At 44.9% G+C, this 15,469-nt stretch overlaps 1 protein-coding gene across 6 annotated transcripts in view; it reads right to left on the minus strand.

The window, feature by feature from the left end:
* The window catches only part of adgrl2a (adhesion G protein-coupled receptor L2a), a 400,733-nt gene that overhangs the window by 10,486 nt on the left and 374,778 nt on the right, over nt 1–15,469 (minus strand). For 5 of the 6 annotated variants that reach the window (XM_067989840.1, XM_067989839.1, XM_067989841.1 and 2 more), the window contains 3 exons: nt 13,507–13,675; nt 9,118–9,246; nt 523–619 (listed from right to left, as the gene is read on the minus strand). In XM_067989840.1, coding sequence (XP_067845941.1) covers nt 523–619; nt 9,118–9,246; nt 13,507–13,675 — 395 coding nt within the window. The remainder of the gene's footprint in view (nt 1–522; nt 620–9,117; nt 9,247–13,506; nt 13,676–15,469) is intronic. The other variant, XM_067989843.1, reaches the window with a different exon arrangement.

The raw sequence follows: 15,469 nt of genomic DNA on the forward strand, positions 1-15,469 counted from the left end.
AGCGGGAACCTAGGACGACTTGACCCCTCCCTCACTCAAGTGGCACAGAGGCCAGCCGCAAAACACCTAACGCCCCACCCCCCGGCCAAGATTAGCCAACGTAGTACAGGCCAGAGATCGATCCTGGGACTTTCCTGATCTGAAGGGCTCAGCTAGTCACTGGATAAACTCACCGAGTTATCAGAAGAGGCTAAAATGATCATTCTGATTACATTTGTACATCACCTCAGTATTATTCCAGCAAAAATAAAAATAAATGACATTGTCCCGGATTCAAGATACGTTGAATAGGCCATCAGGAAAAGAAGCTCTCTTTTTTTATATAAAAGTTATGTTTTCTTCTTTTGAATTGCTCTTAACGGCTGAGTCGAGAAACATTCAGGAGTATATATTTTATGGCCGAACTAGGTCTGTGGATTTTTACAGAGCTATTATCACAGAAAAGCCACGTTATGACGCGCATCAACGACATCCCACTCCAAAAGACATTTTTTTTTGTCAATATATTTTCCGGGAACTGACCTTGGTTAAGTGTTGAAGTGCTGTTGATTTCACCTGAGATAAAGGAAGATTCTGATTGTTTTCGCACAGTGTCATTCCACATCCTTCTAATACGGCTCTGTGAATAGGCCAAAAGGCGGGTGAGCAAAAAAATGACTCCAAAAAAGAAAAAGGCCGCTACATGAACGATTATAAAATGGACGACTGAGCTTTGACATCACTCAAAGTAATAGGACACTGCTCGACTTCAAAGCACTTCGCACTGATGTTGGCATGACGCTACCATCGCACTATGCCACTGAAACCAGGAGCGGTTGGTACTTCACTCGTGCGTTAATATACTTCGATGAAACCTCCAAATATATTAACGTTGACGTTGAAGACGGGTTGAAGCGCGAACTTCTCTACGCGACGCCATCTTTTCGCTCATTGCTCGGCGGGAAGTCCCCAAGCGAACACTGGAAAATAAAACCAGCCTTCTCTCGCACAGAGGCTAATCTAAAAGCATTCTGCCTTTTACCCCAATTCCCATTCAGAAGTGACATGTCCCCTGACCGTACGCGCAAGATATTTCGTGCCTGAAAACAAAATCCATCAGTTGTTGTTCATTTTGCTGACATATCTTCCGGTTGACAACGAGTCCAGATCCAGAGGCATCAACCCATGTCTCAGGTTCATTCTAAGGGTAGATGACTTGGCCTTGAAAGCACAGTGGTTCAAGATTAAACCCTGATGACGCTACTTCAGCTAGTTACAGCACATTTCTCCAACTGTTGAAATCATTTCTGTACTTCCAATACTGAAGGGAAGGAAATACAAGCATCTTATGTAATGTTTTTTTTTAAAAAAAAAACGATACACACCCAATGATTATACAATCACGGTAAATGTTTGCCTTTGTCTTTTCTCAGCTGGTTTCTTCAGTTTACAAATTGGTCTTTAAGTAAAAGGCACAGAGGAAAACAAACAAGCTCTTGTTACAGTGCTTACAAGTCTAGCCTTGAGAACTGCCAAAGCACAGGGTTGTTGGCTCAAGAAGAGGAAATAAGGATCATATATGTTCTTTCTATGAAGGCAGAGTGTTCTTTCTTTGATGTTCGGGCCTCTCACTATAACTTGCATCATGCGCATCCAAAAGAGGCCTTGCCCAGGGTTAATGAGGGACAAGATAGAAAATGTTGGCGCAAAGGGTACGATCGAGTAACTTATACCCACTTTAATGTAAGTAGACTCGACTTGTGGTATTAGAGAAAAATGGACTTCTTTTCCTTTGGAGACTGATCAGGGGCATTATGCAGAAAGCTACGTGAAGTCCATGATCCTACTTTGTGGTCAATGACCAGTTACAATGAGCAACGCAATGTGGACAGAACACAGACTTGCATTTATGTAGTGCATCTCTCATAAACATCTCAAAGCACTTCATATGCAATGAACTACTTGAAAGTGCAGGGTTATGAAGGCAAATGTGGCACCGCCAGACCAGACAAACAGCAAGGAGGTGAATGACCAGTGTTGGTTCAGGTCTCTTCTGTTGTTCAGGCTGGAGAGAAAGAAGGTTCTGGCCTTTGTTCCTGTATTGTTTTCCGGCTGCATTCCACGTAATATGAAACATGATTTCAGCAACAGACCTCGATAAATGAGGAGACAATTCACCCAGCACATTTTTGACACCTGGCAACACTGAAAGAACGAACTTGCATTGATATAGCATCTTTCATAATTCCTCCAAGCAAGAGTTGGACCCGTTTCTGGCTGGGGGCAGAGATCATCTCTTACAAAAGTTAAGGTACTGCATAGAATTATCAGGGCCAGAGTGGTCTCCGGGACTAGTTTTGATTGCCTTGGGGAGTGGGGGGGGGTCAGAGTCGGAGAGGAATTTCCTAGATTTTTCCCCACAAATTGGCCTGGGTTTTTATCTGATTTTATGCCTCTTGCTGATTTCAGGTGGGGTGGAGACTGTATATATTGTGATATGCAAGGTATCACAATTGTGCGGGACAGGCTGGATGGACCAGAGGGTCTTTTCCTGTCCGTCATTGTTCGTATATCCTCGGGATGCCCCAAAGTGCTTCACAGCCAATTAATTATTTTTAAAGTCTAGTCACTGCTGTCATGTGGGCAAACGTGGCGGCCAATTTGCACAAAGCAAGGTCCTGAAAATTGCAAATGAGATGAATGACCAGCGGATCAGTTACTGGTGCTACTGGTTGAGGGAGGAATGTCGTTCAGGACAGTGGGAGAAGTCCCTATTCTTCTTCAAATAGTGGCATGAGATCTGTTCCATCAACTTGAATGAACAATGGCCAACGAACAGTCCAGTTTGGGTGCAGTGAACCATCATGGGCATCGGTCTCCTTAACCTACTCTCAAGTTAAGCAATATAGGCTTGATTTTCATTAATGAAGTGCTTCAACCCTATCCCAACATTCCCTCAAGAACACAGGGTTTTATTTTCTTCTGCCTCATGGATTGAAGGAAACCTTCACATGGCCAAGTACTACCTGGATTTTAATCTATGACCTGGTACACTGAAGTTTCAAAGACGACTCCTGTTAACTGGCTAATCTGGCCAATTTTTAAAAAAAAGTATAGTAGATAGGTGATAAAACTTAATGCTCTTTAAAGTAGGAGATCAAGTTCATTTTAAGCACATCATGTGATTTCTACCAATTGAATCAGGTGTTATCTTTCATGACATTTCACTAAGAGAATGTTGGTTTAGGAAGCATTTGGTGGGCAGAGTCCACTTTTCCGTGTGAAGGCAAAACAGCTGACAACCCACATCAAAACTCTTCTGCGTCTCTGAGTAAACTTAACGAGAGAGAGAGTGAGCAGGGAAACTTCCAGACAGTGTCACAAGAGAAAATTGTTACTCAATGTATGTGAGGGCATTAGGCATCAAAAATCTCTCGTTTCAACAGGTCAGACACCAACATCTGAACAGGAACATCTGTCAGAAATAAGTACAGAGCCAAAAATTAGAGGGGGATGCAATGAGAAAATTACTAACTGCCGGAAAGATTCAACCTTGTAGGCATGGAATGTATGGAAGGTTGGATAAATACAATGATTTCTCTAAGGACAGTAATCGTTACCACAAAAAAAAATACAAAGTTATTATATCGAAAAGTAGCATTAGCAATCTTGGCCCCTCTCTCTGGAATTCCCTCCCAGACATCTTTGCTACTTCTCTCAGCAAACCCCACCCCCCTGACCTTTAAAAGCCTCCGCAAAATCTATCTTTTTAACCATGCTTTCGGTCGTTCCTCCTAACTCTTCTATTGCTGCTAAGGTGTCCATTGCTCCTCTGTGAAGCACCTTGGCACGTTTTCTGCATTAAAGATGCTATAAAACCAAGTTGCCGTTATTGATGAGGCAGCAAGTGAACAGAGAATTTTAGCAGCTAAAATGAAATATATCAAAGACAACATGAGGCTACTTTTACAGAGAGGGAGGACTTGTTTTATGGCAATGTCTCTATCTGTGCCATGTTAGACAGCTACACAGCGAAGGGCTAAAGAAAAACACTAAATTGTACAAAATGTGGGGCAATGCAGGGATTATGGTGTCATACATGTAGACGGACAAAAACAGAATAAAATGCATCTATAAAAGTTCACTCAATTGAAAGCCCCATCAGGTAAGGCGGAAAGATTAATCTCACTTCAGATTGGTAGTGACAATGTTTTCAGTGGCCGGGCTGCTCACTTTTGTTTTTGGCTGAAGGGGAAAGGTCAACTCACCATGAAGCATGCAATGGGGCCGGCTTTTGAAAAGTGGCTCAGTGATGTCCTCCGCCTGACAAAGGCGCTGCGCTCCTCAACGTTAAGAGAAAACTCCTGCAAGCGAGCCAATGTCGGGCTGAAAGACGAGATCTTGGAGAGCAGGCATGGACCGTAGCACAGAAATGCTAAAAGCAGAAGTCCTGCAGCTTGCTGCAATAGTAAACCATTGAGGCGACTTGAACCATATCAGTAAGAAAGCTGAGCTCAATGGCGGCACGAGGAACACAGTAACAGGAGTCGGCCATTCAGCCCCTCGAGCCTGTTCCGCCGTGCAATTAGATCATAGCTGATCTGCACATCACTTATCTTATGACGGTGAATGAAATCCCAGGGGTATGGTGTGGGATGGAGTCAGATTGAAGGGAATGCCACAGTCAACGGTTAAGATTTTCGCTGTTGAAGCTTCATTGCACGAGGCGTTCAGTAAGAGTTGATCAAGAATACTTGGAACTGGGTTTCCTGATGTACAACATTGAAAGATTCGTTAGAAATCATTCCTCTGACTGATGATGATGATGATGGCTGCGACGGTGAGGAGAGTGACATCTGTACGCAGTTAATGAGGAACAGGAAGCACCCTAATGCAGCCACATTACAAAGCTCATTGGTTCACAAATCAGCCCCTCAAGTTACAGCTGCCCTCCCTGAGCAAGCAAAAAAAAAAAATCCATAACGCACAACCGAAAGGGTAGGGCTGGTTATCCTGACCAGGATGAGATCAAACGGGCTGAAGGGCCTTGTTTATCAGAACCTATCTTGCAAGAGCGATGTATCTTAAAATGATGTACAGGCTTCCGAATAGTCAACAAACAAAATGCATACTAAGAACTGCAAAACTGAAAGACTGGCTACGCTTTAAAAATATGACGGAGGTTAAGGAAAGGAACAAGCCAGCAGTGTTAAGGGGAAGTCAAAGATGATATAGAAAATATTATCTCAGGAGTTGGGAATACCAAAGAAGGATCAGGACAGCAGCATTTCAGAACAGCAGGAGAAATGTTGGGAGATATAGAAAAGAACAGAGTGCAACCAAAGAATCCCAGGTAAGGTTTTGGAAAACAAACAGCAAAATGAACACAAACGAAAGGTAGATTAGCTTCTACTGAACCACAGATTGACGCGGTGGAAGATTTTGTTTTTAGAAAAATCGATATGCAGGTATAAAGTGCCCTCCACTAATGGCAGATTTCTGTTGTTATATACAAGGATATATGTGCTGGGTGCTAACAGTAAATGAAATCCTTTTTTAATTTTGCGACTTTGTAAGTCTATAAATTACAAGGAAAGCCGAGGAGTCTCATCAGCCATGACCCATTTGGTGCCGCTTGTGTCTCGGAGTCAGAAGGTTGTGGGTTCAAGTCCCACTCCAGAGACTTGAGCACATAAACGCTCCAGTGCAATGCTGAGGGAGCGCTGCACTGTTGGAGGTGCCATCTCGCGGATGAAATGTTAAATCAGAACCCCTTTCTGTTGGTTCGGGTGTTTGTGGAAGATACCATGGCACTATTCAAAAAAAAAAAGAACAAGGAATTCTCCCAGTGTCCTGACCAACAGTCCTCCCTCAACCAGCACCCCCTAAAAATAAATTAACGGGTCATTCATCTCATTTGTTGTTTGCAGGACCTTGCTGTGGACAAAAGTGACTGCTGTTTTTGACTACAGACAAGTGAAGACACTTTAAATGCAATTCATTGGTCAGGAAGTGTTCCAGGGTGGCCCAAGGACGTGCTAAGGTGCTATAATAAATTCAAATACTTTCTTACAACTTGCATTCAACTGCTGTGGAGACAAGGGAAAGCAGTTTCGCACTCGGTACTTCTGTGATTCCAGAGAGCATTGGCTATGCACCCAACTGCCTGCGTTTCTGTTGCTAAAACGCGCTCCCTTATCCCAATGAAATTGGGCACCACACCTCAGGAAGGATATTTTGGCCCTGGAGGGGGTGCAGCACAGATTCACCAGAATGATACCGCGGCTAAAACGGTTAAATTATGAGGACAGGTCGCATAGACTCGGCTTGTGTTCTGTCGAGTATCGAAGATTCAGGGGTGGTCTAATTGAGGTGTTTAAGATGATTAAAGGGTTTGATAGAGTTGATAGAGAAACTATTTCCTCTGGTGGGAGAGTCCAGAACACGGGGGCATAACCTTAAAATTAGAGCTGGGCCGTTCAGGGGTGACGTCAGGAAGCACTTCTTCACACAAAGGGGAGTGGAAATCTGGAACTCTCTCCCCCCCCAAAAAAGCTGTTGAGGCTGGGGGTCAATTGAAAATTTCAAAACTGAGATTGATAGATTTTTGTTAGGCAAGGGTATGAAGGGTTACGGAGCCAGGGCAGGTAATAGGAGTTAGGATACAGATCAGCCATGATCTAATTGAATGGCACAACAGGCTCGAAGAGCTGAATGTATAGAACAAGAATAGACCATAGTGGGCCTATGATTTTATCATCGCAATAAGTGAGGCAGTTTTAGCAATGCAGATGTGCAGAGCTGGCGCACTGACTTCCCTCTCCCGAACCACAGAAGCGACAAATGTAAAAAAAAAAACAAGACTGTAATGCCATCAAACCTCTAACAATCTCACTAACAGTTATTAGTGGTTATGCTGCTAATTTCTTTCTACGCTTAAGGCACGAGCAGGAAAGTACAGAGGCAGCACTTTGAGTCTCGACTGTGGCGGGGGTGTAATTCTTATTTTAATGAGGAAAACAAATGATTAGATTGTATACTAATGTCACAAGAAGACATGCAGAACGGGATAGGTACTTTGCTGTGCTGACAAACTGTGTCTGGAGTATATTTTCTTGGTCTACTGAACTAACGCAGCAGCCGGGGCAGGGGTGGGGGATGACAACATTGATTTTTAAAGCTCAAAAAAAAAATTCAGAAAACATTTACATCTTTGGCTGTGCATCAATCTTGTTTTATCTCGGAACGGAGATTGTCAAAGGAAAAATGGTTTCCTTCTGCCGCTGACAGTCTCCCTGAAAATGACCACATTTTCCCCCTCCCGGACTTCAACCTAAAGGTATCGGTACTACGCTGGTCTCCTCGCGCCTCATTACCCCGTTCCCTTTGCCACCGTCACCGTGCACCGTGAAAGGGGGTGGGGGTTAGGTGGGAGGGGGGGGAGAGTGAGTGTGGCTTGTGGATTTCCGCTGCCACGACAAGGGAAGTCAGGGAGGCTCGCGGGCAGGACAAATGCGTTCGTGCGTGCCGCGGCCACGTTCTTCCAATGCCGAACGCCCTGAAGAGCTCCACGAAGCGAATCTTCTGGCACCGGTCGGCCGACCGGCCCACAACTCCAGCACGTTCCAAATCAGAAAGGGAGGATTCCAGCAACGTGAAGAATTCAAAGGAGAGGAACTTTCTTTTTTTTTTAAAAGCGGGAATTTGGTTATAAGGCAGAATGCTTTTGTTTTCTTGCTTTGCTCAACACATTCATATGATTTTTTTTCCACCAATCCCAAGTTCTTTTCTTGCCAGTTTAGTCATCTCCCCATCCCGAAGGGGTTTGAATCCCTCGCTGGGGGTACAGTCCCACTGGCACTCTGCCTGTCTTCCAGTACCACGCCCAAGAAGCCATCCTCCACGTGTGAACATTGGACAAGTGAGTCTCAATGGGCTATTCAACTGCAAGAGGCATCGCGGCGAGGCCCAATCCTACCCTCGCTCGGCTTTCACGCACCTCGCTCTTCAGCACAAGTCAGTGGACAGCAACCAGGAGGGGGAAAGGCTGCCGCTATTCCCTCCCAACCCCCCGGGGGGCACCGAGGCCGATCGTAGTCACTTCACCACAGAGCGGCCAGGGAGTTGGGGGTGGGGGGAATTGAACCTGGGACTTTCCTGGTCTATATGGTTCAGCTACACCCTGCAATAAATTGCTGAGCCATAGTGGAGGGAGGGCGGGGGGGGGGGCGGGGGGCCTCATTTAAGACCAACAGAAAACATCACATCGTCAACAGGAGGAACTGTTGATGGAACAATGCACAGAAACTTGTCAACTGTGACAGCAAAGAATATTTTCGATGAAATTGCACATAGAACGAACTACAAGGCAGCATTAGCGGGATTAGGCACTGTTACGGAAAGACAATCATCAATTTCTACATTGACACATGCAACCCGGAGATAAAGACTGGGACATTGCAGGAATGTCAGGTTTCGCAAAAAAGTGTGCTATTTCTAGGAACATAGGAGTAGGCCATTCAGCCCCTCAAGCCTGTTCCGCCATTCAACTAGATCATGGCTGATCTGTGTCTGTATTTCGACCTGTATAGGTGTAGCAAAATCGTGCAGAGACTCAAGAGATAGGTAACTGCTTCCTTCCAATGGCACCGTGCCACTCTACAGTCCGGATTTAGAATCATACAGCACAGAAGGAGGCCATTCGGCCCATCGAGCCTGTGCCGGCTCTTTGAAAGAGCTATCCAATTAGTCTCATTCACCCCGCTCTTTCCCTGTAAGCCTTGCAAATTTTTCCTTTTCAATTATATGTCCAGTTCCCTTTTGAAAGTTAGCATTGAATCTGCTTCCACCACCCTTTCAGGCAGTGCATTCCAGAACGGAACAACTCGCTGCATATAAAAATGTCTCCTCACCTCCCCCCTGGCTTTTTTTGGCCAATTATCTTAAATCTGGTGTCCTCTGGTTACCGACCCTCCTGCCAGTGGAAACAGTTTCTCCTTTTTCACTCTTATCAAAACCCTTCATGATTTTGAACACCTCTATTATATCTTCCCGTAACCTTCTCTGCTCGAACGAGAACAAGCCCACCTTCTCTCGTCTCTCCACGTGACAAAATAAACTCTCCGCGCCCCGAGGTACCTGGGTGCCAGAGGAGTAGCGAGCGCTGGTCCTGTTTGTCGACGGCTTTGCAGAGCTATGAGAGCTCTCGGCATTCAACCCGCTGCAGCAGTAGCAGTGGCGGAGCCACTTGCTGTACTCTTTGCGAACCTGCGAGTGACAAAACGGAGAAGGTTTAGCGGTGACGCCTTCGAACGGCTTATATATTGTGGAGAGTATTACTCGGAGTTGGCGCACTCGGTCGCCAGTCTTCTGACACGGCGTGTTTGGCCAGCTCCCCCCCCCCCCCACTACCCCGGGGCAGCAGTGGATTTCCCGGGAACTGATGGCGCGGCGCTTGTTGTAATGGGGGCCGGACGGAAAGCCTCACCCGCGATGCGCTCGAACATGCCGCTCACAAGGGAGCTCCTGATGCTCAAGGCCTGGGAGGAGATGCCGGTGTCCGGGCGAACCTGCTGCATCACTTTGTAGACGTAAATGGAGTAACTCTCCTTCCTTGCCCTTCTCCTGCTTCTTGTTGCCCTTCATTCAGCTTGTAAAATTCTTAAATCTTTTTAAAGCTCTCATCCTCGTTTTCAATTCCCTCCACGGCCTCGCCCCTCCCTATCTCTTGTAACCGTCCGAGGTCTCTGCACGCCTCCAATTCCGCCCTCTTGCGCATCCCCGATTTCCTTCGCTCCACCATTGGCAGCCGTGCCTTCAGCTGCCTAGGCCCTAAGCTCTGGAATTCCCTCCCTAAACCTCTCCGCCTCTCTCTCCTCCTTTAAGATGCTCCTTAAAACCTATCTCGTTGACCAACCTTTTGGTCACCTATCCTATTATCTCCTTATATGGCTCGGGGTCAAATTTTGTTTGATAATCGCTCCTGTGAAGCGCCTTGGGATGTTTTACTATGTTAAAGGCGCTATATAAATGCAAGTTATTGTTATTGTGATTTATTTCTTGAGCCACCAAAACATTTTTAAATGTGTCATTTTACAAGAGGGAAGTGAAAGAAAAAAAAATTTTGGAACCCACCCTTTTAATCATTCCTCACTTGCAAACATAAAATGGTGGGTTCAAAGAGCAGCATCATTGAACGTTAAAATTCCAAGCTGTGGGCTGGCTGCTACGACCACTGTTGGGCTACGCTTAGTAACTGAGCCGCTGCAATATCTTAGTTTCCAACCTACTATAGATCGCAAAAATGTAGTGCTGCCCTGGTTTCTTAAGGTGGGCCACATAGTCCTCACAGGCTCATTGTGGGCTCCCTCTGCTTCCTTTCCGTAACATATAAAGGTTTGACAGCGCGTGCTAGCTTCCCGATGCACAGGGAGGAGCAGTTGCTCGGGTAATTTAACAGCACCCGCTACTGCCCCTGATAACCAAAAAAAAATAAAACGAGTCCGTATCTTGGATAGTAATCCCTTCGTGGAAATTAATGCACAGTGACAGCCAGTGAGGCTCTGATAGTCGATCAAGCTTAATTCCATCTACAATCTGGCACAAATTAGCACACGACAGCAAAATCTGTGCCCTGGGATATCTATCTGAAAGCTCAGCTTTTGTCAGGATCCCAAAGTGCTGTCCATCCCAGAATCCCTTTTCTTTGTGCAGCAGCAGCAGCTGAAAGGATGTGAGTGTCAAGAGGTGAATCCAACCTCATCTACAGTTTCAACTCCTTGAAGAAATAGGACAGGTTCACAGTTGTGTACGGTCCAGTAATCAAAGAAGGCCATTCTCAATCACTGATCCCCATGGTAATCACGGTTGTCAATCCAGGCAAATTTAAACAGCCAGGCAACATTCAGCTCTGGCCTCACCACTCCCTATCTCTGTAACCTCCTCCAGCCCTACAACCCTCCGAGAACTCCAATTCTGGCCTCTTGTGCATCCCCCACTTCCTTCGCCCCTTTGTGCCTTCAGTTGCCTAGGCTCTAAGCTCTGGAATTCCCTCCCTAAATCTCTCTGCCTCTCCCTCTCTTCCCGTAAGATGCTCCTTAAAACCTATCCCCTTTGGCCAAGCTTTTGGTCACCTGTCCTAGTATCTCCTTAAATGGCTCGGTGTCAAATTTTGTTTGATAATCGCTCCTGTGAAACGCCTTGGGATGTTTAACTACGTTAAAGGCGCTATATAAATGCAAGTTGTTGTTGCTTATACCACACTTAGTCATTGGGATCTTCCTTTGGATTTCCGTCAGTTGTGTGGGGTGAGCAGCTGTGGAAAGTAGGCCAGGGAACTGTTACGTTGGATTTCCGCTATCTTTACAACTACTCTATTTTCCGGCATCACTTCTGTTGACTTCTGGGAGCTCCTGTCCAAGTTGCTTTTCAGAGGCATTAGGTAAACAGCAAAATCCATCTTTTACATTGATCGTTCCTTCACACTCAAAGAGTAAGTGTCAGCCGTGGCTCAGTGAGTACCACTCTCGCCTGAGCCAGAAGGTTGTGGGTTCAAGTCCCACTCCAGAGACTTGAGCACAGAATCTAGGCTGATGAACCCTGCGCAGTACTGAGGGAGTGCTGCACTGTCAGAGGTGCTGTCTTTCAGATGAGACTAAAACCCACATCTGCCCTCTCAAGATGGATGTAAAAGATCCCATGGCACTATTTCAAAGAAGGGCAGGGGATCTCTCCCCGATAGCCTGGCCAATATTTATCCCTCAACCGACAGATGATCTGGTCTTTATCATAACGCTGTTTGTGGGAGCTTTCTGTGTGCAAATTGGCTGCCACGTTTCCTACATTTACAACAGTGACTACACTTCAAAAAGTACTTCATTGGCTGTAAAGTGCTTTGGGAGGTCCTGAGATCGTAAAAGGCGCTATATAAATGCAAGTTCTTCCTCCCTTTTCTTTTTACAGTCTAGTGCACCACGAACGGTGGATTTTTAAAAAAAATTTCAAAATTCAATGCAGCAGTCCCGGGGCCTGATTCTAATCAGCCCTCAGCTTGTCTTAAGTTGGCGGAACTCATTTGCTTTTAATCGGATATGCCAGGCTTAAGGCAGCTGCAGCTGTGATTAGGATCGAGCCCCCGGAACCGTGGCAGAGTAAAGCCTTAGAGCGCAGTCTGACATCCATCCCATAATGCTGCGCTCTGAAGAAGAATAGTCGTAAACCCCCCCCCCCGGCCCTTAACAGAAGATCTGCCTTTCCCGTCTTGAGTAAATCTCTTTAAGCTGCAGGTCAAAAGGTTTTCACGCTCGACTAGCAGGCTTAGTATTTTATCTTATTTATTTATTTTGCTTACTCTGCCCTAATACGAAATACAACGTGACACAATCGCAACTGGGAAATGGTATTTGATTTGCAGTCTTTCAGCTACTCCGCAAAAGCCTTCACCAGAGGTCAAAGTGCACGGCCACTATATGTGATTTCCGAATTAAGCGGGAGAGACCTTTTCCCGAAAGACTTGGGAGCGCAGTGATGGTGCAGATAGAATCATACAGCACAGAAGGAGGCCATTCGTCCCATCGTGCCTGTGCTGGCTCTTTTGAAAGAGCTGTCCAATTAGCCCCACTTCCCTGCTCTTTCCCCATAGCTCTGCAAATTTCATCTTTTCAAGTATCTATCCAATTCCCTTTTGAAAGTTATTATTGAATCTGCTTCCATCACCCTTTCAGGCAGTGCATTCCAGATCATAACAACTCGCTGCGTAAAAAAAAAATTCTCCTTCTCTCCTCTTCTTTTACCAATTACTTTTAAATCTGTGTCCTCTGGTTACTGACCCTCGTCCCAGTGGAAACAGTTTCTCCCTATTTACTCTATCAAAACCCCTCATAATTTTGAACAGATGTTAATTAAATGTTGCAGGCCAGTGACCGTGGCAGAAAGATCATTCTGAAAAAACCCTTTACAGATCTCAAAAAACAAACTGAGAAACAGATATGAAAATAGATGCTATGACTCTAGAATTTAGTGCACAGGTTTTCAAACTGAGGTCGGGGGGAGGAACACCAGATTCGCCCGAGTGGGGCCGGTGCAGGATGCTTTGAGAATTCTTTAACCCATATTTATTTTTTGTATTTGTTGTCTCACTGCACACTAATAAAAAAAACCCTTTCCTGCAACAAAAGCATTGTTTTCCTTTTGTGTAGCAGCCATAGTTTTGTGGACGTTACACCATATTTTTATGAGGTCCCTGACGTGTGTTAATATTTTCAAGGGTCCTTGGGTATGTGTCAATATTTTTAAGGGGTCCCCATAAGTGTGTAATATTTTCAAGGGGTCCTGGGTGTGTGTTAATGTTTGAAGGGGTCCTGGGTGAGTGTCAGTATTTTCAGGGGCCCATGAGGCTGTATATTTCCAGGGGGTCCCCTGCATTTCTGTCAATATTTGTAGGCTCCCCACCGCCCCCCCTCCACAGACAGAAAAGTTTGCAAGCCTCTGCTCTAATTACTCATGGGGTTGCAGAAGGAGAAGACTTACTTTTTTCTGAAGAGCGCAGTGAAATATAAAAATAAACATTCCTTGGAAGGCGTTGAATATTGTGAAGAGATAGGCCATTACGACAGACTCCTCGTTGATGAACAGCAGTCCGAATGTCCAAGTCAGGCCAAGTAAACAGAGAAGAGCAAATGCACCCAGAACCCAAGACCTGGTGATGGGGAACAAAAAAAAAAATCTGCTTAGGTTAAAGCCTATACTGCATTAAAAAACACACCCTGATAGCAGCTTTTAATTGTTATTACTGCAGCTGCCTTCTCCAGTAAGCAGATTAAGATGTGCATGATCTCTCCTTCTATAAGCTTGATTCTAACCAGGTTTCTGTCACTTTCTAGCTTAGGCTTATGTGAGGGACACTTGCAATTTCCAATCTGTTACTAACCTTCACTTAAAGCCAGTAGAGGTATCTGAGAAACTGTGCGATATCAGTCAGCAACACATGAAATGTTTATGTCTGCTATTGAATGAAGATGTTGACCCAAATCAGGGTTCAAGTTTCTTTAAAATAGCAGATAATGAATAATGTAACTCCCATTTTCTATTTACACTATTTTGCTAAACGAAACGGTATGCAAAATCTCAACAGGTCCAAGGAACAGTTGGAGCCTGAGGCCTAATTTTATGCACGAGGCCAAGAAGAAAATGGGCGATTTTAGTTTTAGGGTTTACGGTAATCTCTCTCGCACACTATGCATGAAGGTGCAAAAATTAAAACTACGAGAAGATAAATTTGGAACAGAAGTCCCTTTTCTCAAATTTGTTCTTGGGATGTGAGTGACGCTGGCAAGCCAGCATTTAATGGCCATCCCTAGTTCCCCTGAGCTGGTGGTGGCAGTGTTCTCCTTGAAGCTGTAGCTCTTGTGTAGAGTTAGATTTGTCAGTATCGCTAGGATTCGTCGGAAAAAAAAAGCAGAAATATGGGAAACGTAAAGGGAAACTCGCGCGAGGAAAGAGAGAAAAAGTGGTTCAGTATATTTAGCTTTGGGCTAAAGCTCTTACTTGAGGTATGGCTTATTATCCTCATAGCTAGAATGCATTATAAGCAGAAAGAGAAACAAAAATAAAAATTAGACAATATTGAATGCAAAATGAATTTTAAGTAAGCGCTTACACAATTATATTTGAAGAAATTAATGTTTTCTTTAAATATAAAAAAAATAAGGCAACTGCCAGCTATTAGATATATATATCCAAATAATTCTAATACGGAAACGGTCATACATGTTTTAGAAAAGTTTATAAAACTTGCGGCCAGAATTAAGGCAATTATTACGTCGACAAATAATTACTCAAGCCACAAAGTATTAAATCATGCATTAATAATAGTTTTTTTCTTATGCATGATTCTTTCTTACCCTGGTAAGTCTGTGTTATAGTAGCCATCGCATACACGGTAATTACTGGTGTGGATGAGCAGAAACGAAAGGAAGAGAGAGAAAGAGAGAGAGAGATCCTATAGATTAGCTCTCTCTCTTCATGCAGCATGCAGTGATCATGGAATTCACATATCCTGCCATCTAACATCAGTCTTAAACACTACAGCATCATTGAACTACCGATATTTGTTTCTAGTTTGACACCACCTCTCCCTCCTCCCACCCCCGCCCCATCCCTCCCCCTCGCTCTCCTTTCCTGAAGCATTGTCCACTTGCTGGAGTTCAGGCTTGGGCTCCTGCAGTTTTTTGCGTGTACGAAACTCAGTCAGCGAGCGTTGGCTGGCTATTTGACCGTGGAGCGCATCACAGCTCCTGGCATCAACCAAATGCCCATGAATGCTGACTTGGCAGCGGGAGTCAATGGATAGCAAGCAGGAGTGGGGAGGAATCCTGATTTATATTTTTCCCCCCTCCTCACCCCAGCAGCTCTAATGCCAATCTCCCTAACTGCAACCCTGGCTGAAACCAACCTGGGGCCTTCTGGTCTACATGGCTCAGTCACACAATAA

The sequence above is a fragment of the Heptranchias perlo genome, chromosome 9, assembly GCF_035084215.1.
Source record: "Heptranchias perlo isolate sHepPer1 chromosome 9, sHepPer1.hap1, whole genome shotgun sequence".
Lineage (NCBI taxonomy): Eukaryota > Metazoa > Chordata > Chondrichthyes > Hexanchiformes > Hexanchidae > Heptranchias > Heptranchias perlo.